Source organism: Triturus cristatus, chromosome 4_1 (assembly GCF_964204655.1).
Source record: "Triturus cristatus chromosome 4_1, aTriCri1.1, whole genome shotgun sequence".
Taxonomy (NCBI): Eukaryota; Metazoa; Chordata; class Amphibia; order Caudata; family Salamandridae; genus Triturus; species Triturus cristatus.
This window is the reverse complement of record NC_140585.1, coordinates 819,541,082-819,562,205: the sequence shown is the minus strand read 5'-3', so window position 1 is coordinate 819,562,205 and position 21,124 is coordinate 819,541,082. Positions and strand designations below refer to the sequence as shown.

General features: G+C 48.0%; 1 protein-coding gene across 3 annotated transcripts in view; it reads right to left on the bottom strand.

The window, feature by feature from the left end:
- RAP1B (RAP1B, member of RAS oncogene family) overlaps nucleotides 1–21,124 on the bottom strand; it is a 493,712-nt gene that overhangs the window by 108,250 nt on the left and 364,338 nt on the right. For all 3 annotated transcript variants that reach the window (XM_085653470.1, XM_085653469.1, XM_085653471.1), the window contains one exon: nucleotides 6,364–6,507. In XM_085653470.1, coding sequence (XP_085509596.1) covers nucleotides 6,364–6,507 — 144 coding nt within the window. The remainder of the gene's footprint in view (nucleotides 1–6,363; nucleotides 6,508–21,124) is intronic.

Here is a 21,124-nt window from a genome sequence, read left to right as displayed (position 1 = left end):
CAGGATTGCGCATATACAGCCAGACACCCTAGCAGGACTGTCTGGCAACATAACCCCACTTGGCTTATGACATCTCCTTACACATGTGACTTACAGTCCCTTCAAAAGAAGTACTCCTGGCAACTACACTTCTCCTGCAGTGCGCCTCTTCACTTTAAAAAGAATCACAGGTAAAAGCATGGGATTACGTCAATACAGCCAGACCCCCCTAGCAGGAAGGTCCAGCAACATAACTCCATTTAGCTTAACATCACCTTACACAGGTACTTCACTTTACACGTGACTTCCAGTCCACCTAAAAAGAAATAACCAATAGTAAATGCATTTCGGTGCAATTACACCACTTCACCTCCAGGGGATGCCCTTCTCCAGACATCTCCAACTCAGCCCTTCACTCCCTGATTCACTTCATAGTACACCCTCCGCTGTAGAACATAAGTTCCAGCCTAGAAGGTGTTCAAGGCTGGCTGAGCCCTTGAGGGGTTATTCTTTCAGATGCCCCGTGAAACTTGTGGGTGGACTGTTCTTCTTTATGCTGGGGGAGGCTGCGGTGCTCCTGCAGCCCCCCTGCACCCCTTTTCACACATGAGGGTGACTCCCCCCCCCCCCCCCCCCTCTGGGGGCCACAAAGCACCAAAACGGCAGATTTCCAAATGCCTGGTGAGGCATTATGGGGCGCTTCATGCTCCTCTTTACCAGCCCCAGCCACTGGGAACACTCTCCTCTGCCCTCTGGGTCTCTGAGAGGGTAGATTCAGCAGTGTGCTGTCTTCACTGGCTCCCTGCGCCAGCCTTTCGCCAGGCTCTCCTTCTGGGCCTCTTCTCCCTGCGCAGAGGCCCCTGCTTCTGTGCACCAGTCCTGGGCTCTTCTTCTGGTGCGGATAGGGTCCTGGGGGCAGTCAGGGGGTCTCTCCTTCCAACTGCCCATTGCGCCAGACTCCAGCACCTTCAGCCTCAGCCGACCACACCCCAGAGAGCTTCTCTTCCTGTGCAAGCACTTTTTAAAAGTTGAGTAGGGGGCTGGCAGGAAGTCTCTGTTGGTCCTATCAAATAGCGACACATCACGTCCCTGCCCCTGCTCCCTCCTCCTTGTCTAGCCTCTGGGTTTGTTCAAACATGGCGTCGTCCAGTGTCTCTGGCCACATGCTCCCCTTCCCCCAGTGCTGCCTTCACCTGGGTTCAGCTTGGTGCCTGGCACCCACCGACAGCGGTTGATGGATTGGCTTGTAGCTCCACCTATCTCCCTTCCTTGGAGGGAAGATCATCACTCCAGGAAGAAAGGGCATTAATCTAACCTGCCAGGGCCAGACCCCAGCCAGAGACTCAGAGAAATACGACATTTATGGACGACCCAAAAGCAGTACAAATATGACTTTGGACTCTGCAGAATACTTCTTTTCACCTCCAATACAATGGACATTAGTGCATGTCGGGAAACTGTAGGCCTTGTGGAAGTTAATCTAGCCATGGGCCCCACATTCCCTTAGGGGAATAATGAAGTGAAAACACAGTAAAACACACTGACTTTCCCTGGCATGTTTCTTTCCAGCGTATAAAGCCTATTCCATGTCACCACCCAATATTGCATAAGTCCTGCCACACCATTCACTTTGTAGCTGCTCCTGGACTGCGCACGCTAGGAATCTCCCCTGCGCAGCCCGTACACGTGTGCACACGCATGTACACATGTGTCTGCATGTAACCAGCCTGGTGTCCCTGCGCAGTGGCCTGGTCAAGCCAGGGGAACACCAGTAAAATCCCCATGCAGTCTCTTACATCCTGAGTTCACTGTGGGTGAGTCCCAACTTATGAGGCTCCCCCACAGTAAAAGCTCAACAATTAGGTGCTCAAAAAGCGAAAAATCCGGGCGGCCCATAGTGTCAGAACCACCTTCTAACAGACATTCTAACTGAACCCCGGGATAGAGGCTGAAAGAGCGGAATCATAGCCTGAATATCCCGGACTCGCTGTTTGGGAGGACAAACCCGAAACAGCGTAAAATCAAGAACCACTCCGATGAAAGGGAGCTTCTGAGAGGGACTCAGGTGCGACTTCGGCACATTGATGGAGAACCCCAGCAGATGCAGGAGGTCGGCCGTAGTCTGGAGGTGGGAGACAACTGCCTGGGGCGAACCTGCCTTCAACAGCCAGTCGTCGAGGTAGGGGGAAAACTGACACCCCTGACCTGCGCAGATGAGCCGCGACCACCGTCATCACCTTCGGGAACACCCGAGGGGCGCTGGTAAGGCCGAAGGGGAGCACGGGAAACTGAAAATGCTCCTGGCCTACAGTGAACCGCAGGTAACGCCAGTGTGCCGGCAGGAGGGGAATGTGAAAATAAGCGTCCTGCAAGTCCAATGCTACCATTCAGTCTACAGGGTCCAGGGCAGACAGGACCTGAGCTAGTCAGTATCTTGAACTTCTCCTTCCGGAGGAAGCGATTGACGTCCCAGATATCCAAGATGGGGCGCAGGCCCCCCTTGTCCTTTTTGGGGACCAGGAAGTAGTGGGAATAGCAACCACTCCCTAGTTCCTGATCGGGAACTTACTCTATGGCCCCCTTGGCCAGGAGGGCCATGACTTCCTGACGGAGAAGAGCCAAATGATCCCCCGACAGGCTGTGGTACCGAGGTGGCATGGCTCGAGGGGAGGACAGAAAGGGGTGCGAGTAACCCTGGCAGATTATCTGCAGCACCCACTTGTCCGATATTTCGCGCCAGTGGTGGTGAACCCTGCCACCCACTGGCGTGGGGTGCCCCCTGAAGCTCGGATTAGGAAGGTTTCGAGGCGGAAGCGGCGGGGGTGGAAGTGGACTGCCCCGCACGCTAGTTACCAGACCCGCCCCTGCGGAACCCACGTCCGCGGCCTCGCTGAGGCTGGTTCTGCACAGGCTTGCTGCAAGAGCGCGCCTGGGTACCCCTGCCCTGGCTATGAAAGGATCGAAACCCCGTTGTGGCAGGAGTTTGAGGAAAGACCCAAAGACTTGGCTGTGGCACGAGAGTCTTTAAAGCACTCCAGGGCATTGTCAGCCTTATCACCAAAGAGGCGGGAGCCATCGAAGGGCATGTCCAGGAGCGAGCTCTGGACATTGAGTGAGAAGCCAGTGAAATGCAACCAGGCATGGCGCCGCAACACCACCGTCGTGGAAAATCGCCCTGCCCAACGAATCAGCAGTGTCCAAACCACACCTGATGGCAAACTTCGCCGAATCCTTGCCCTCCGCAATCACTTGGGAAAGGACAGCCTGGACCTCCTCAGAGCACTGAGGCAGAACCTCCGCCACCGAATCCCACACTGCATGGGAGTAACGGCCCAATAAGCATGTGGTATTAATTGACCAACCCCAAACTGGCTGAGAACAACCTCTTGCCATATTGGTCCAGCCGCTTAAAGAGTCCTTGTCTGGCGGAGCCGAGGGAAAGGCACTCTGCGATGTCGAGGTGTGAATGACCAGGCTCTCAGGCGTGGGGTGAGTGGTCAAGAAGGAGGGATCACCAGGCGCCGGGTGATGACGCCTAGCGACGTTCTTATCCACCGGCGCCCCGAGGCCGGCCGCAACCAAGTACCCAAGAGGATTTCGGTAAGGGCCTCATTGAAAGGGAGCAGCGGCTCAGACGACGCAGACGCCATCTGGAGCACCTCCGTAAGGAGGTTGGTCTTAAGGGCTACTGTAGGAACGTCGAGGTTGAGAGTCTCCGCGGCTCGACGCAGCACCATAGTGTAGAAAGAGCCCTCCTCCTTAGTAGGCGGAGGCAAGGCAAACCCTGGGTCAGAAGAGACAAATTCACCCGCGTCTTGAAGGTCATCCACCCAAACCTGCTCGGAGTCCAACTGCCACGCAAGGGGGTCCTCGGAGCAATCCCAGTCCTCATCCGGCTCCGGGGTAGAAGGAGCCGGTCGCAGGAACGGAGCCGGAGAGGGGGCCAGCGGTGCCGGGAGCGGCACCAGGAGCGGCACCGGCCGGGGACGAACCGGAGCCCCGTCCCAATGAGGATCCCAGGTCGGAACGAAATGGTCCGAAAACCGGGACAGGGGCAGGATAAACGGCACCCAGTGCGGCGCCTGTGATGGAGCCAGGGGCGGCGCTGGGGCCGGAGCCAAGGGCAGCCCCGGGGCCGGAGCCAGCGGCGTTGCTCCTTGTGGCCGGCGCTGGATCCAGTGGCTCTGGAGCTTGCGCCAGAGGCAGTGCAACAGGATCTGGACACGGGGCCCGCAGGCGCACCGGCAGGAGCCCGAGGCCTAAACAGGCGGTCCAAGGCAGCAAGAAACACTTGCCGCGGTTCGGGAGTCGCCGTCGGACCCGGGTAGATCAGGTAGTTCGCGGGACTCCCAGGCTCCAGAGGAGCCGCAGGGGCAGAGCCCCTGTCCCCCACATCCGCCTCCGGGGAGCGACGGTGGGACGTCGGAGAGCGAACACGCTTCTTCGACTTCTTATGGCGTCGCTTACCGGAATTGGAAGGTCGCGTTGCTTACCAGAATCGGAAGGTGAAGACTTAAAAGTCCGAGGAGTGACGGCTGCGGTCCCGCCAACGGCCCCTAGACCCGGAGCAGCGGCAAGAGGAGTGCCGGACCTCCGGCAACTTCCGGCGCCGCACCCGCAATGCCTTCGGGGCCATGGCACAGCTGTCCCAACAATCCCAGGAGTCGTGGTTGGTCTCCAGGCAGTAATCATGGGGGTTCGCCACCGACATATTACGGTGGCACGACCTGCAAGACTTAAAGCCGGGCATCCCTACGTGCACCAGGAGACAAGAGGAGAAGACAAAAAGTCTCAAAAAAGTGGTCAAAAATTGACCGAGGTACATGCTCAATCCGGCTCTGTGCTTTCGGCGCGGAAAAAGAACCGGCGTCAGCGCGCATGGGTGGTGCCTAAGTAGTCTCCGTGACATCGTTCCGGCGTGCACAACGAGCCGCACGGTGCCGCCTGCTGGCAGCAAGGGTACTGCTAAGCAGAAAACTTTCCGGATCCAGACTGACGCTTGGGGAATATTCTAAGGTAAGGAATCTATCACTAACGTGTCTTTCAGATACACCCTTGCTAAAGGTCAACATGTTTCTGTCCTAACTCGACTCCAACCGGAGTTCATGGGCATTCCTCAGGAAAAGACAAAACAAGTCACTCTGCATAGAAAATAATTATAACACAACAGATGATTAATGGCCGTCAACGTTTAAAGCCATTATGTAAGGCGGGTGATTAACACACAGTCTTCATCTGAAAGAGATTAGAATTACCTCTCTTCAGTCTTAAGCTACCCCACATCAGTCTCGGCTACCGTATTGCAGTCTGAGAGAACCCCGGGTTGTATGATTAAGCAGGTCACCTTCGGGTGAGTGAGGGTTCTCGTCCTTAAAGAAAAGGTCTTCATTTAACTCCCACTTTCTCTATAGAGACCCTGGTCACAGTGTCAACATTTTTTCATGAGAACATATCTTCTGTGAGTCTAGCACATAGACGGGGAGTGGTACGCTCTCCTTAGGGGCATCTCCCTTAGATCACATTTATGGCACTCAGGCTGACCCGGTGACCAAGTGTCTGTAGGATAGGAGGTGGCAGTGTGTAAGGCTTCTGTATGAGTGCAGTAATTGTCTGTATGAATGAAGGGCGAGCAGTTTACCCGTGTAAGGGCATCGTAAACGGTGAGCCTCTGGAGTCAAATCTCATGATGTGTCTGCCTTGTAGCCTGTAGGGGCCAATGAACAAAGGGTTTTCTTCAAGGGAAGCGTGTATTTTCATCACAGTCTGAGGAACGGGGAGGGAGGGGTGTCTATCAGAGCATTGAAGCCAAAGATAGGGATAATGTAACGGAAAATACGAGTAATGGAGAGAAGTTACTGTCTGGTCAGATTTGGGTGTGTTGAATCTGTATGAGTGTAGGGTGACAGGTGTGCCTTTGTGAGAGCAGGGTGGCATCTACGCCCTTTTAAGTGCAGGGTGGTGGGTGTACCTTATTGATGGCACAGTGGGTCAAATGTTTATGCAAGTGCAGAAGTGCCTGTGAGCACTATATGAGGGAAGTGTACAATTGTGACTGCAAGATGGGGGGCGTGCCTTTGTGAGTACAGGGTGAGGCACAATGATGCTAGACCTACTCGCATTGCCAATGCTCGTTTAGAATAACCATGGACAGAATAAACAGATGCCAGACTGTCCAGGACCACATACTTATTATGCATCAGAAAAGTATCAGAACTGCAGAATGCAATGCCCCAATCCATAGAGTGCAAGGAGGATATTTCCACCTTGCCGTAGCCAGAAGGGTAAATCATCTAGCGTTCCACATAAGTGAGCTATGCATAAGGCATGGCTGTGTTACATCACCAAAGCAGACAGTTGACACACATGTATAATATATAACCTTACCTCATTAACATTTATCTTTGATTTTGCTGAAGATTCTAAGAATGCACAATTGTTCCACTGTCTTGCGAGATTCTGACCTTGTTCCTTCCCCACAACTCTCTCATCTTCCAAGTCACACTTGTTCCCAACCAAAATCATTGGCACCTAATAAGAAACAGACATTTAGCAAATATTGTAGAGTGATGGCTTAAAAAAAGATGCTTAACAGAAAAGGACACAGCTTAACAAAAACAGAAGGAAACGTGGTATGCTAAACATATTTATTTTCTGCAATTTTTCCACATGTTTGCAGTTTAATTTCTTAATAAAAAAATGCAAATGCTCAGGCACTTAAAAAACTTTAGACGGAGTCACTAGGGCCTTCATGCAACAGTACTCTATGCAAATATTAAGAGTGCATGTGGTTTTATTTATTTATTGCTTGATATAACTTACATAAAATCACTTCTAAGCATTTAAAGTAAACAAGGTGGGCACCCTAAAGACGGTAAGAAAGTCGATGAGAGGGGTAGACATAGGCTAAAAGCTCAAATGAAAGGAAAGAAATATGGAAATAATGATGAAGAACAAGGCAAAATGAGCAAAAGACATAGGAAAAGCGATAAACTGCAAAGGGTTCCGGGGTAACATTTTCTCATTAATCAAATTACAAGGACAACAGTGAATGTTGTAACCTATGTATAGATTTTAGCCCTTAAAAAGAGAAAGCTTTATAACCAACTTATTTGGTTTTAATTAAATATAAGAACAGCAGTCAGCAATCAACTACAAGCATTGGCTAAGCCAATAAGTCTCGTCTTTCAGAACTAATGGCTTATCAGTGCATTGGATAAAGCTTTTTTGCTGGTTTTGTGCAGCATCAGCCAAAATACAAACAATGGAAGGGATGGAGAATTGTCAATTTGTAGGTATGTGCAGGTCACTAAATTAAAAAAACAAGCACAAAAACTTACTTTTTGTAAGGCAGAGAAGCCCAGAAATTTGCTGCTGGGTCTTCAAAACGGAATAAATAGGAACATCAAGGGGGAGGACGAAGGGGAGAGAGTGGGAGTTGGGAAGGCCCAAAAAAACATAACTAGCATTGGCACAGCCAAAAGGTCTTGCTTTTGGCACCTTATAAGTATTTAGTTATGCAGCACAATATCCTTGGTGCAACAACATCAACTGTTGCATGGCTAAACACTTATAAGGTCCCAAAGGTGACCTACTGGCTATGCCAATGCTTGTTTAGAAACGCAACAGAGTGGAGGACCAAAAATGGGTACAGAAGTAGGGACAGATGTGAAATATACACTCCTGAAAAGAGAACAAAGGTCGGTGTACAGACATAATAGTAACCGAATAGGGTTGGATGATGATATACCCTGGCATCAGCTCAAAAGCATATAAAGAAGGCTGGGTGATGATCCTAGGAGCAGGACTCTGCAACATTGAAATGTACTGGATGGGACTATAGTATGACTATAAAAAGAAGGTCAATCTAATAAATAATAGGCAGCAACAACATTTCTTTTAAAATTCAAAATGAGATCCGAAAGAACGACAGACAGGAACTGGTACCTAAGTGGGAACACGTACAGTAAGCATGGTCCACAGTGTCAAGACTACGATGCGAGAATTCCAAGATGGGGGCAGGGGCTATCTAAGAGATAGCAGCATCAGCACTCTAGACCCCATGGAGTCACGGGACACACAACATGACGCAGTGATATAATGACGTCCACAGAAGCAGATTGTACACAGCGGAGGGTAGCGAGGGCAAAAAGCTAATGACACCCCCTTGACGAAGTAAGTGTGTGAAAAAGGTGTCGGAAACAGTGAGCGGTACAGAGCGCTGGGCTTACCCACATCTAAACAAAACTGGGAGAACAGGAGTGGACTGAATGCCCAAAATATAATGATCCCCGTTACGAAGCTCACCACTTGCAAAGAGAGGTACGAGCAAGGAATGAGACAAAGCACGCAACTTGCAAGTGGCTGGCACGGTTACAGTGAGGAATGTCTAAGGGGGTACAATCCCAGACATTTGGATGTATGAATAGCAAGGGAAAGCACTAACATACGAATGAGAGGAAAGGCATGTCTTGCAGACGGCTTGCGCTACAATAAGAGGGTAATGCATTAGCAATGGAAGTGTGTGCTCACCTATTAATTACAAAGGTCAAGTTTAACTCTGGGAATCTAACATCCGAACGCAGACGCCTCGCGGGGGAAAAATGCTACCGCCGGCCACAGCTTACAGTGCATGTGCGCGAGTGGTGCGCGCGCAGCAGCAATCACGCCATATGGCGCCTCTGCTCAAGCGCGCGCCCACGCACATGCAATGCAAGCCGTGGCCGGCGGTAGCATTTTTTTAAGCCCTTACTTAAAGTCTCGCCAGACCAGCGCAAGCGCTGGGTCAGGCGAGACCTAAAAAGCAATAGCTGATCGGGGTTGGGGGTACGAGTTGGCTCAGAAAGCAACATGGAGCGTGGTGGGTCAGCGAGTGTTTAGGTGAGGGAAGCAGCCCATGAGGGAAAATTCTAACAAACACAAGCATACTCATGGAGTGCTAGAAGAAAAAGGCTAATAGGTAACCCTCAAACACCATAAAGAAGAATTGCATTAAAACCGGTCAAATGAAAAGTCAACCACCAACAAACCAGCAGACAAAGGGATTATAACCCTCTACAACTGCCTACTGTGAGGAATGCTACGCCTCCTATCTAATGAAAGACACAGAAAAATAACTCTCCAGAGATCGAACCCAACAACTCAATATGAATATCTCAAATGTGATCACCAAAGCTTTTTCACATTTAACTATCACAAAACAGGAGGCAAAATTCCAGTCATCAAAAAACCTAAGATAGCCTATTTCTATTTACTACCTAAGATACAAAAAAATGCTTCTACCTCTCAAACATCCTTATAGGCCTAAGTTTAAAACCAAATGCACCTTTGACCAATCACACAATAATAAAACAAAGTTGGAAGGGATACATAAATGGCACTCTTAATATGGACAGGAGATGCAAATGAAGCTATTGATTTGACAAAATGAGTAAACAATATTGACTCACATCTGAAATTCAACTGCATTATGACCCACACAAGCCTAACCTTTTAGGACTTGCTGATTATCCCACAAAGGGGGATTTTAATAAAAGAGGTCAAAACGAAATGGACATTCACTCAATGTGGTATGATGGACAACACCAAAGCTTCAATGAAAACCTGCCATGAGGATAATTCCAGTGATTGTGGAGAAATTGATCTGCGAGATCTAGATCTGAAGAACAGTCATTACTAAGAATGGTTGATTACATTTCACCAGCATCAGTAGACACATTGGCGGTTGGTCCTAACAATGAACCTTCAAGAAAAACAATACCCTACAAAAGTGATATGTCGCTCCAAGAAACGCTTTGAATAATAGTGCAACATTCCTACAGAAACCAGAAAATAAAAAAAAAGCAAGTACTTGCGAATTCTAAATACAGGCACCAAGAAATATGGGGAAAACAGTCTTCAAACAGGGGCATAATTTGAAGGACAGGTGTGCATACTAGACCTAAAAACATGCAGCATCACTGGACAACAAACCATAAGTTCTTTAGCACCCAGTGATTGGTTACCACTCCTTTGGAAACTGCAGTGTGTATCCAGCAACTAAAATTAAGATAGCTTGGTTTTGGGGTTACCCTATGCAGTGGAGGCTCATTATATGCACAAAAACACCAAAAAGTTGTGATGCCATTTATCATGAAAACAAAAAAAGTGATGGTTGGGACGCTTGAACCAATCTCAGCCACTGATCAACTATTTGGGGCCACATCCCAGTACATTGTTTTTTTCCCCACAATGCCACCTCAGATTACACCCAGCTATATGCACATCAGCCTTGACCCTGGAATAGGAACAGATCAACCCGAACTGCCAACACAGGCCTTCTCTGAATCTGAGCGTTAGCAACACAAGATCACTATTGCTATGGTTGGGGCTCTTCAGTCAGCTTGGTTCCAGTGACAAAGTGAACAAGGGACCCATGTCCAGGTAGGGTGTCGTCGCCGAAGTAAAAAAAAAAAAAAAAAAAAAAAAAAAAAAAAGAAAAGTGATGGAAGATGCAGCATAAATAATGACCAATGGCTGAGATTTTGAATTCAAGCATCCCTTGAATAGCTTTTTTGTTTAGTTTAGTGTGACACACTAAGCCTCTGCCCACACACTAGATTAGCATGATGCCTGAGCCATTAATAAGTCAGAATACCAGTTTCACAAGCAATTTGGCCACTCAGGGCAGAGGGGGTTTCCTGCCTCAGCATGCAGGGGACATCCCCACTCCAAAAACCTTTGTATTGCTAAAATCCCTCCTACACTCAGAGGTCAAGATGTTTGCTAAGTAAAGACTATTAGGCCCTAGGTCAAGCTGGGCATAGTTTGGGAAATAGGGCTAATACCATCGTAGCACTGACCATGCTGTCTACAAGAATGCTGGAAAATAAAAATGTGTGCATTTAGTGCCTTTTTATTCAGATGACCGCACTGCATAGAATGGATTGACAGGAGGCATTTATGGAATAAGCTCCTGAATTATGAAACTAATCAGGTTTTACCCTGGCTCATTGAATGCTTCCATGGGAATACTTGGGTGCAAGTACAATATATTAAAAGTGGGGTTGTTGCAAAGAAATGTCCAACAGAAAACTGTTTAAGACACCTGGCCCATTCGTACAGTGGAGACGCATTTGATCACTTGAAGGCAGTTAACAGTTTTCCCCTAAATTGGGCAACGTACATGCTTAAATGTTAATGCACCCCTAAAGAACTGCAGTGCCTTTTGCCCACTTTGGACAATTACAGCAGGAAAAAAATCATCATGATAAATTTAAAGGAAAGTAATCATGACTTGGGAACAGCAATAATTTGCTCGGTCTTGGTGAATCTTCCTCAGAACCTGAGGAATCAATGGTATGGGAGGAAATGCGTAAGGAAGAGGTGAGCCCAAATCTAACTGAAACGCGTACCCCAACGCTCCCCGCATCGGATACCGCAGACCGATGGGCAGTGCGTGTTCTTCTGAGTGGCAAAAAGGTCCTTCCGAGGGAACCCTCACATCCTGAAAATGTGACGGACCAACTCCGGATGGAGACGCCACTCATGATTGACCAAGTACTGCCGACTGACTTTCCGCACGCACATTGTTCTCCGGCCAGATGATTAACAATCACACAAACTTGATGGTCCTGAGCCCAGGAACAGAGTTGTAGAGCCTCTCTGCAGAGTCAATACAACCCTACTCCTCCCTGTTTGTTGATGTACAACATCGCAGTAGTGTTGTCCGTCAGGACCTGAATCAACTAACCGCGAAGGGAGGGAAGAAAGGCGTTGAGAGCCAAACATATTGCCTGCAATTCCATAAGATTGATGTGAAACTATCTTTCCTCTGGAAACCAAAGACCTTTGACTTCCAGATCCCCCAGGTGAGCGCTACACCCTTGATAGGCATCTTATCACTGTTGCCGTTGGGGAAGGGTCATGAAAAGGCTTACCTTGAGCCAGGTTGCCCAAAACACTCCACCATAACAGATCCGGTGCAGTGTCTATGGAGATTGTGACCACCTCCTTGAGATCTCCATTGTGTTGAAACCACTGCCTGCGGAGGCACCACTGGAGGGCCCTCTTGTGCCAGCGTGCATGGTTGATCAACAGTATACAGCAAGCGAACAGACAAAGCAGGGGCTAGACCTTCAGGACTGGAACAACCGCTCCACTCTGAAAAAGAGGAATCATAGTTTGGATGTCTTGAATCCTCTGCAGAGGCGGGAAGGTACGACTCACAGGAGTGTCCAGTACTGCCCCTATGAACAGGACACGCTGAGAGGGCACCAGGTGAGATTTGGCTACATTTATCGAAAAACCCAAGTCGGACAACAGAGGCTCTGTTACTTGCAAATGATACAGGACCATCTCTGGCGACTTTGCTTTCAGCAGCCAGTCGTCCAAATAAGGAAAAACAGGAATCCCCGACCCTTTGAGATGTGCCGCTACCACCGCAATCACCTTTGTGAAGACCCGAGGTGGGGAAGTAAGACAGAACAGAAGGATCGCAAACTGTTAGTGTGCAGACCCCACCGTAAAACGGAGATACTACCAATGCAAATTCAGGATGGGAATGTGAAAATAGGCATCCTGAAAATCAATCAACACCATCCAGTCTTCCTGCTGCAACGCCTGAAGAACCTGAGCCAGGGTCAGCATCTTGAACTTTTACTGCTTGAGGTAAAGATTAAAGACCCTTAGGTCTAGAATCGGCCTCAATCGACTGTCGTTCTTGGGCATCAATAAGTACGGGAAGTAGCATCCCTGACCCCTTTCCAGCTCCAGAACCACCTCTTTTTGCAGTAAAGATAGAATCTCCAGCTGTAGTAGCAACAGTTGCTCCTCTGAGCACCAACCCCGACGGGGGCTGCTGAGCACCAACCCTGACGGGGGCCGGCGGGTGGGTGTTTGGGGAAAGGAGGATGAACTCCTGGAAGGTTAGGGCATACCCATTCTCCACAAGGTTCAACACCCAAAGATCTGAAGTAACAGATCTCCAAATCAGTAGAAAATGGTAGACCCGTCCATTCAAGGGACAAACATGCTCTAGGATGGCGGAGCTAGAGCTGCTTCCCTGCCGTTCCAGTTGGAGAGGCAGGAGAGGAGGAGACTTGCTGCCGAGCTGTACCTCACAGACAAGGAAATCACCAGTTGCTGCTGTTGTGGCTGCTGCTTGGCTCGAAAGGACCAAACCGTGAATCCTGTGGTATCCAATACCACTGAACTGGGACTGGAGACCCAAAGATCTTGCCTCGGGTCTGCTATCTTTAAGTCTTTGTAGCGCAGAGTCCGCTTTGGCACCAAAACCATGAGAACCGTCAAAAGGCAAGTTTAATAGTGTAGCCTGGACATCCGGTGAAAACCCGGATATCCCCGTAGCCAGGCGTGCCTCCTGGTTTCAACAGAGGGACCCATTACTCTGACAACATTCTCTGCAGTGTCCAGACCAGACTGAATGACCCGACGGGCTGCAGCTGGAGCATCAGAAAGTACCTCGGAGAAATGGCCCTGAACATCTTCCCGAAACTTCGGGAGCACATCCCTTGCCAAGTCCATCAGAGCCTGGATATAGGCATGTCGCATTCGTAGACTTAGAGCCATACTAGCCGAAGAACATACTTTCTTCGCAGACTACTCCATTCGTTGGGATTCTCCATCTGCAGGCGTAGATGGGAATGAGCCTGCAGACTACCTCTCTGGTGATGGATGGATAGATAGAAAAGCAGGATCCCTCAGAGCCACCTTCTACCTCCTCGCCACAGACCTGGAAACCGCAGGAGCAGTCATTGGTTTCTGCCATACCTCCAAGATAGGCTCAGTCAAAGCCTCATTAAAAGGAAGAAAGGGTTCCGTGACAGAACAAGGGGTATGAAACACCTCCATTGAGATGTTAGATTTGAGATCTGCAGTAGGTAATAGCAAATCTAGCAGATCCGCTACCTTCCTAATTACAGAATGGTAAGACACCTCTTGCATTGGAAGGACTTTTGGTGAGGAGAGCTCCCATCCAGGAACTGCATTTAGTGTTTGGCCGCAACTGGTGGAATTGTTATAGCCTTACCCAGATAGCTGTTTTGTGGGAGGGGTGGGGCGGGTGGGGGGGGGGGGGGGGGGGGGGGGGGGGCAGGGGGGGGGAAGAATCAGGTGGTGTAGAGTTGCCCCTGCTGGGAGTACCTCGACCGTGAAAAGCTGCAAACTTTCCTCTTCTAGTTCTTTTATCTGCAGTTGTGTTGGATCCTTGCCAGGCTCGCGCCGGGACACTCTTCGAAGTATCCGTGCGCGGTACATGTGTATATAACATTACATTAGTCCCTCCTTGTTGCCGCCTTGTCTCCGTTTGGCCCCGCCCACAACGGGATTGGATTGTTTACTGGCGGCGTGACACACTCTCCTTCATTAGCTGCTACGCAGTATATTTTTCACACGAGCCTTGTTATTCAGTGCACTTATGGACTCCGCTTGTAATATTAATCACGCTGATTTCTGTGGTCCAGTCTCGTCCCCCTCTGCCTGTGGGGTTGCTTGCTTGAAACGTGTCTCGCTACAGAGAAACCACCATGTGGCCCATGGCTTCCCACTGCCCTGCTGTGTTTTTATGGCGGCTGTGCACATCGCCGAAAGTAAGTTTACACCGCTCCTCTTCTTGCATTTCAAATGCTCGTTTTTTAAATGCGACCGCCATGCCATTTCTTTTCGATTTCTTTACTTTTGTTACAATCTCGGCACCCACGTGGGTGCCATGATTTCATCAAAAGTAAAGAAATAGAAAAACATTTTATTTTCCATTTCTTTACATTTGATGCAGCAATAGGTCTTGCATTTGCATTGTGACAGAACGAAATATTCTCTCCTTCTCTCGCTCTGTGCACGTCCAGCCCTGCTGCCGGGAGCAGAGGTCCCGGCATTCATCGCGCCGATTTTTGTGGTCCAGTCTTGTCCCCCTCTGCCTGTGTTGACCCGCCCTCTCTTAGCCCTTACATGCCTGCTCTGAGGCATCGACACCAGACACACTGACCGTGTGAATCAGTAAACATGTCAGCGTTTTAGTGTGTCTCGATACCTTAGTTGCTCCGTTCCTGTTCTCATTTGATCTACTATTGCTTCAAGAAACCTGGGAGATAAAGGCATTTGAGCTGCAAGGGTTCACATCTTGTTGTATTCCAGCAAACAAAAGCTCCACCTTTGGTCGCAGATCAGGAGGTCTAATGATTTTTGCCTCAATAGCAACAATAGGAATGATTACGACAATAGAATCTCAAATAGCACCTCCAAGTGTAATACAGGTGGCCAAGATATCACTCCGGTTAAATAACAAACTTCAATATGTTATAATAATCAATACTTACATCCACCCCAAACAGAAACGACAAGCTGCCAACTAATTGATAAAAGCCATGGGAAAAATAATGAACGATGAGGATTCGGATTTACTCATCTTAGCAGGTGACTTTAACATGTTTCTCATCAGTTCGGATCCAGATGATGATCTTAATCAAGAACTTAGCGCTGCATGGGGAGTGCCAAGACAGGGCTCAGCAAAAATTAAAAAAAACTACAAATTGTTCAAAAAATCTACTTCGACAATTAGAACACCTTAATTTAAGAGCCGTGAATGGGCGTTACACCGAAGATGACCCACCGGTCGCAACTTTTCATTCTGACAAGCAATCTTCCCATCTGGACTACACATTTACGTCTCTAAATATGCTTGGCAGGGTAACGTCGTTCAAGATAGGGTCCAACGACATCAGCGACCACCTGCCCCAAGAAGCCTCAATAAAAGTCAACTCCCTTCTTGAGACTGAGCCACACACAGGTATTGACATTGAAGTGACTTCGAATCTAAGGCGGTTTCGGTGTAATCCCTGCAACATCTACTCCATAAGCCTTGCAGCGAAAACTCTTTTCACTCAAACAGCAAGCTCCACAACAAAGCTGTCCGAAGTATGGCAAAACTTCATCCTAGACAGTGTGAAATTGTTAAAAGGACCGCCAAACAGGATATGCCAAGGAAAGGGAGCATCAACCAAATTACAACTCACTCCAGAAATGAAAACACAAAAACGGTTAATAAACCGAACACTGAGACAGATGCGAAAAGATCCAACAAACTACGACTTGCAAATAATCCTACGGAAAGCGAAAAAACTGTTACAACGGAAAAAATGGGAAAAACAAACAAAAAAACAACGAGCTATGGGCAAAAATCCTCTATGAAGCAAAACAGCAAAATAGTTCAAGGTTCTGGCAAATGATCAAAAGAATACAGAACCCAGACCATCTTGGCCTAAACTCAAATATAACTGAGGAAGCATAGACAAAACACCTCTTCAAACACTTTAACACCATAAACGCTGCCAATGAGGCCAGCCTTGTAGAGGTGGGGGACAAAGAAGTTCAGCAAAGAAGTTCAGAGGGAAAAAATAGATAATTACTATACAACGGTCATGACCCAAGAAACTGCCACTAATGGAGCCACGCTACCACCTCGAATGGAGAAATGAATGCCTGACCCAAGTTCTTCTTTCCACACCGAGTCTGGACATCTGGCCACCACACCAGCCGATGTCAAAAGGCAAATAGCCAGGGGCAGACCGACAGGTGCCCCTGGACCAAACGGCATTCCACTAATGCTGTACAAATCAGACGCAGAATTTTGGAGCGTAGTACTAACATCGATATTCAACAACATAAAGAACACCCAAACTCTTCCGGAGTCCTGGCATGGGTCAGTAATCGGCCAAATCTTCAAACATGGCGAAAGGAAACACCCAATAAATTATCGGCTTATTGCCCTCATAGATGTAGAGGCTAAGTATTTTGCAGGAACCATACTGGAGGAGCTAACGACATGGGCATTTGAAAACTCAATAATCCCGATCAATCAAACTGGTTTCTGCAGGGGTCAAGGGACTACAACTAACATGGCACTGACCCTGCTGATGGACACAGCAAAAGAGACCAAATCTCCCCTTTTCCTCTCCTTCATGGATTACACTGCTGCATTCGACCATGTGGATCGCAATAAACTCTGGCAGCAACTGGACAACTGGGGAATACCCAAACATCTTTTAGACGTGTTGATACTACTCCACTCAAACACCTGGATTAAAGTCAAACTAGGAGCGGGTACACACCTCTCTAAACCCATTCCGACAACAATAGGATTGAAACAGGGTTGTGTGTTAGCACCGATCTTATTTAACCTTTTTCTTGCTGACTTACCAGGGGAACTTGATAAATGCCTGTCATGCACCGAAACTAGGGAAAATTCCACTGTCCAATTTGCTTTATGCGGACGACCTGGTGATAAGCTGGACACCAATAGGCCTCCAGCACCTTCTAAACGTAGCCCACTCCTTTTCAGAAAGGAACGCCCTGCAAATAAACTTCAAAAAAATTGAAGGTTATGACAGTGAACTACAAAAAAAAAAAAAGGAAAAATCAATTGACACGTAAACGGACAAGGGCTGGACTTGGAAACCACCTACAAATATTTGGGAGTTATTTTGGACTTCAAGAACTCGTTCAAACCTCAATTGGACTCCTTACGAGGAAAGGGAACCGTGACTTACCTGGCGATAACATCTTTAAAAGCCAAACTTCCTGACCCAAAGCTCAACCCTCTTCTTCAGGTTTTGCGCGCAAAGTTACAGCCGACTCTCACATACGGGAGTGAATCCCTTCAAGGGAAGGATGCCGCATTACTGGACATAGTAATAGCTCATTCATATAGGGCTATCTTTAACCTGCCAAGATACGTCTCACCTGCACAAATTTGGTTAGAATTCGGTATTCTGACACAAACACTAGAAAGGCGGAGTGCGTAAGTTACCAGCTGGCACAAGATTTGCAGCGCTGAGGTTGGTTCTCCAAACTCCAACGTATGGGAAGAGCTTCTCCAACATCGTAAATCTTCAGCTAGAGATTATCTATTTGATTCACTTGAAGTCCTGGGTCTGTGGGACCTCTGGGGCACTCCAACAGATCTCTTGTCTTTCAAAAAAGTTGCTAAAAAAATCAGCACGAATCATCTCTTCTATTGAGGACAAGGAGGCATTAACAAAAAGAACGCACGGTTGGATCACGCTCCGTGATTATGGAAGAATGCAGCCACAAGCATATCTCAACATTGGAATGAATCAAAAAACGAAAGAAAAGTTCTCAAAATTACGCCTCGCGTAATCCCGGTAACTCCGCATTTACCACCCTGGGTGAGAAAACATTTCTCGCAGCAGTGCCGCCTGTGCAAAGCTGACAAGGAAGACATCGTCCACATCATGTGCATTTGTCCTAAACTAAAGGCTTTGAGGTATAATGTATTACGTCCCTCCTTCAAATTACATGGCGTCCGGACATGCAGGCAGGCTGTTAAACTGTGTTTTAACCAGACTAAAACAAAATTAAATTGTCGGGTCGTAATTTTTTTTTGACTTAGTAGAAAAAAAGAGACAAAAGATTTTATGACCGCCGAAACATTTTTATTGACAATTATGAACTGATGTAAACCAAACTTGTAAAACTGAGGAAATCGCGCATAATTAACAATTTTTTAGCAATGTTTTTATTATTTTGTAAAGATTTTAATTAATCATGTACAAATAAAATAAATTATTACTTACCGTTTGTTTGCACGGCTTCTGCAGGGTTGTGAATATGATTGGCGCCTCAGCCTGGTTCGCTTGAAACGCGTCTCTCTACAGAGAAACCACCATATTGCACATGGCCTCATAGTGCCCTGCTGTGTTTTTATGGCGACTGCGCACATCGCCAAAAGTAAGTTTACACCGCTCCTCTTCTTGCATTTCAAATGCTTGTTTTTTTAAGCGGCGCAGCAAGACGCATGCTAAATGCGGCCGCCCTCCCATTTCTTTTCGATTTTTTTACTTTTGTTACGCGGGTGCCGTGATTTCATCAAAAGTAAAGAAATAGAAAAACAGGATGCCACGATTGCATCAAAAGTGAAGAAATAGAAAAACATTTTATTTTCTATTTTCTTTACATTTGATGCAGCAATAGGTCTTGCATTTGTAATTTAACAGAACAAAATATTCTCTGCTCCTCTCGCTCTGTGCACATCCAGCCCTGCTGCCGGGAGCAGAGGTCACGGCGTTAGCCAGGCAGGGTTTATGACTTATTTCCTAAGGGAAGTTGTATTTATAAAGTTGTTCCTTGAAGTTACAGCACACTGAAATAGTAAGTTTTTTTACACTTCGTGGTTCGAGGGTATCCATTCCCACAGGAGACTGGTGCTACTTTCGCCATGATCTTTGCTGGGCTGAACTGCCAGTCTGACGAGAGGCAGGGACTGTGTGAGTGGTTCGGTACCACCATCGCCGTTGGTATTCGTTAGTTCTCTTATGTTGCAATAGTGACAGTGCTGAATATAGAGCTTCGCTTCGTACCATCCTTCTGCCATTTCCAACAGCCACACATAATCAGTGTTACAACTGCTTATTATAAAGGCACTCAGCATATCGATAGCACAGAACAGCGTATGCATTGTGAACTCTGAACCAGCATGCATGTACGAGGAGCAGTGAGGTGGGACTGTTTCACGGCTTCAGGCGCACCCACCTACCCCCACCTCAAGGCTCCCGGATCCGCAGGCACGAGTGATCGTCGAGGGTTCACACAAGATGTATTTTCACAGCAGGGTCGCTCGTCTCAGAAAATGGCACCTTAAAGCCGGGCCTGCACCAAGAACAAGCTAAGCCGAGCCTAGTTTTTTTTTGGGGGGGGGGGGGGGGGGGAGGGACGACTCGAGAACAAAGTTTCCCTGCAGGAAATAGAAGTGCAGCGTGAGTAACAGCAGAAAGGAAACGCCCGTGATGACCCGTGTGGAAAATAAAATGTGGTCATGCGGAGGCTAAAGGCCAACAGCTTACCACCCTCCACCGCCTCTTCGCGCTCAAGCGTCCCTGCCCCACCAACAATCTGCGAGGCACTTTATAACTGTTAACCTGCCCCCCCCCCCCCCACCCCCTCCTCCCCGTATGCGTGGTGAGTGAAGGCGCCCCTTCTGAAAAAGGAAATGTCTGTCTTGTAACTCAAACCTGTACGTAGTGCATTGTCTACACCCCCCCCCTCCCCCTTGTGTACACTGCACAGGAGCGGCTGGATTGCAATACCACGTTCTACTGTCAGGGCACATCTGCCTTCCTAGGTTATAACCAGAAATATAAAATACGAAGTATTTCGTAAAAGTGACGAGGTCAACATCCATTCAGAGCTCCCGACTTTGGAGCTGGGGAACCAGTTTCGAGTGGTCGGCGTGGGCTCCAGATCCAGTGATTCGGGGCAAATCACTTAATGTCCCCGTGCCTACCAACAATGAATGCCTCCTTGTGTAATGGTGCTCATCTGAAGCGCTCCGATACCTTCGGGTCGAGTTCGCACTATATAAAACGGCAACAAAAATGCAAATTCTCGTGGATTATAATAAGTAATGAGTTTTCCAAATTGTGGATACTGTGTACTTGACCCGATTGTCAACACAATTGGAGTTTAGGGTACATGGGATATCCCCGAACAAGGTTCTCCATAACCGGACTGCAATCCCCTCCCCGTGTGTACCACGCAGCCTTGTGTCACATTCAATCACCTGACCGTTCGTTACTTGAAACATCTTTCGTGGTTATCAAAAATACGTCTCTAATTAACCAGACTCGGCTATAACTTTAACAGCAGTGATTCACACCTGACAGCACACACAAGTTCGCGAGAATACGGAGGAAGCGCTCCACGTGCGGTTTTTTTCGGTTTTTTTCTCTTCTCAAAACACTGGGAAGGTGGGGGTCTTTGATTCTTTTACTCTGCATTTTAAGCAGTTCATACTGCTATTTTGTGACAGTCTCACAAAATATACTATTTTGTTCCATATTTCTATACAAATGGTGTTTCTCTGTAACTTTAAAGCATTCATATAAGGATGACATTAGTACAATTATGCTCGGTCTTCGACCGAAGCTCCTTGATTGGAGCAGTCACTGGGGAATGTTTAACCCCTCCCCTGCTCATGACGGAGCCATTCCGTCATGAGCCACGGTTGCCGTGTGCTCATGACGGAGTGGTTCCGTCATGCCGCGACCGTTGGCGGCCGCTCCGCCCACGCGGCGCTGTTTCCCCGCCTGTGCGGGGGGACAATGCAACTGGGCGGAGTCATGACTGAACCACTCCG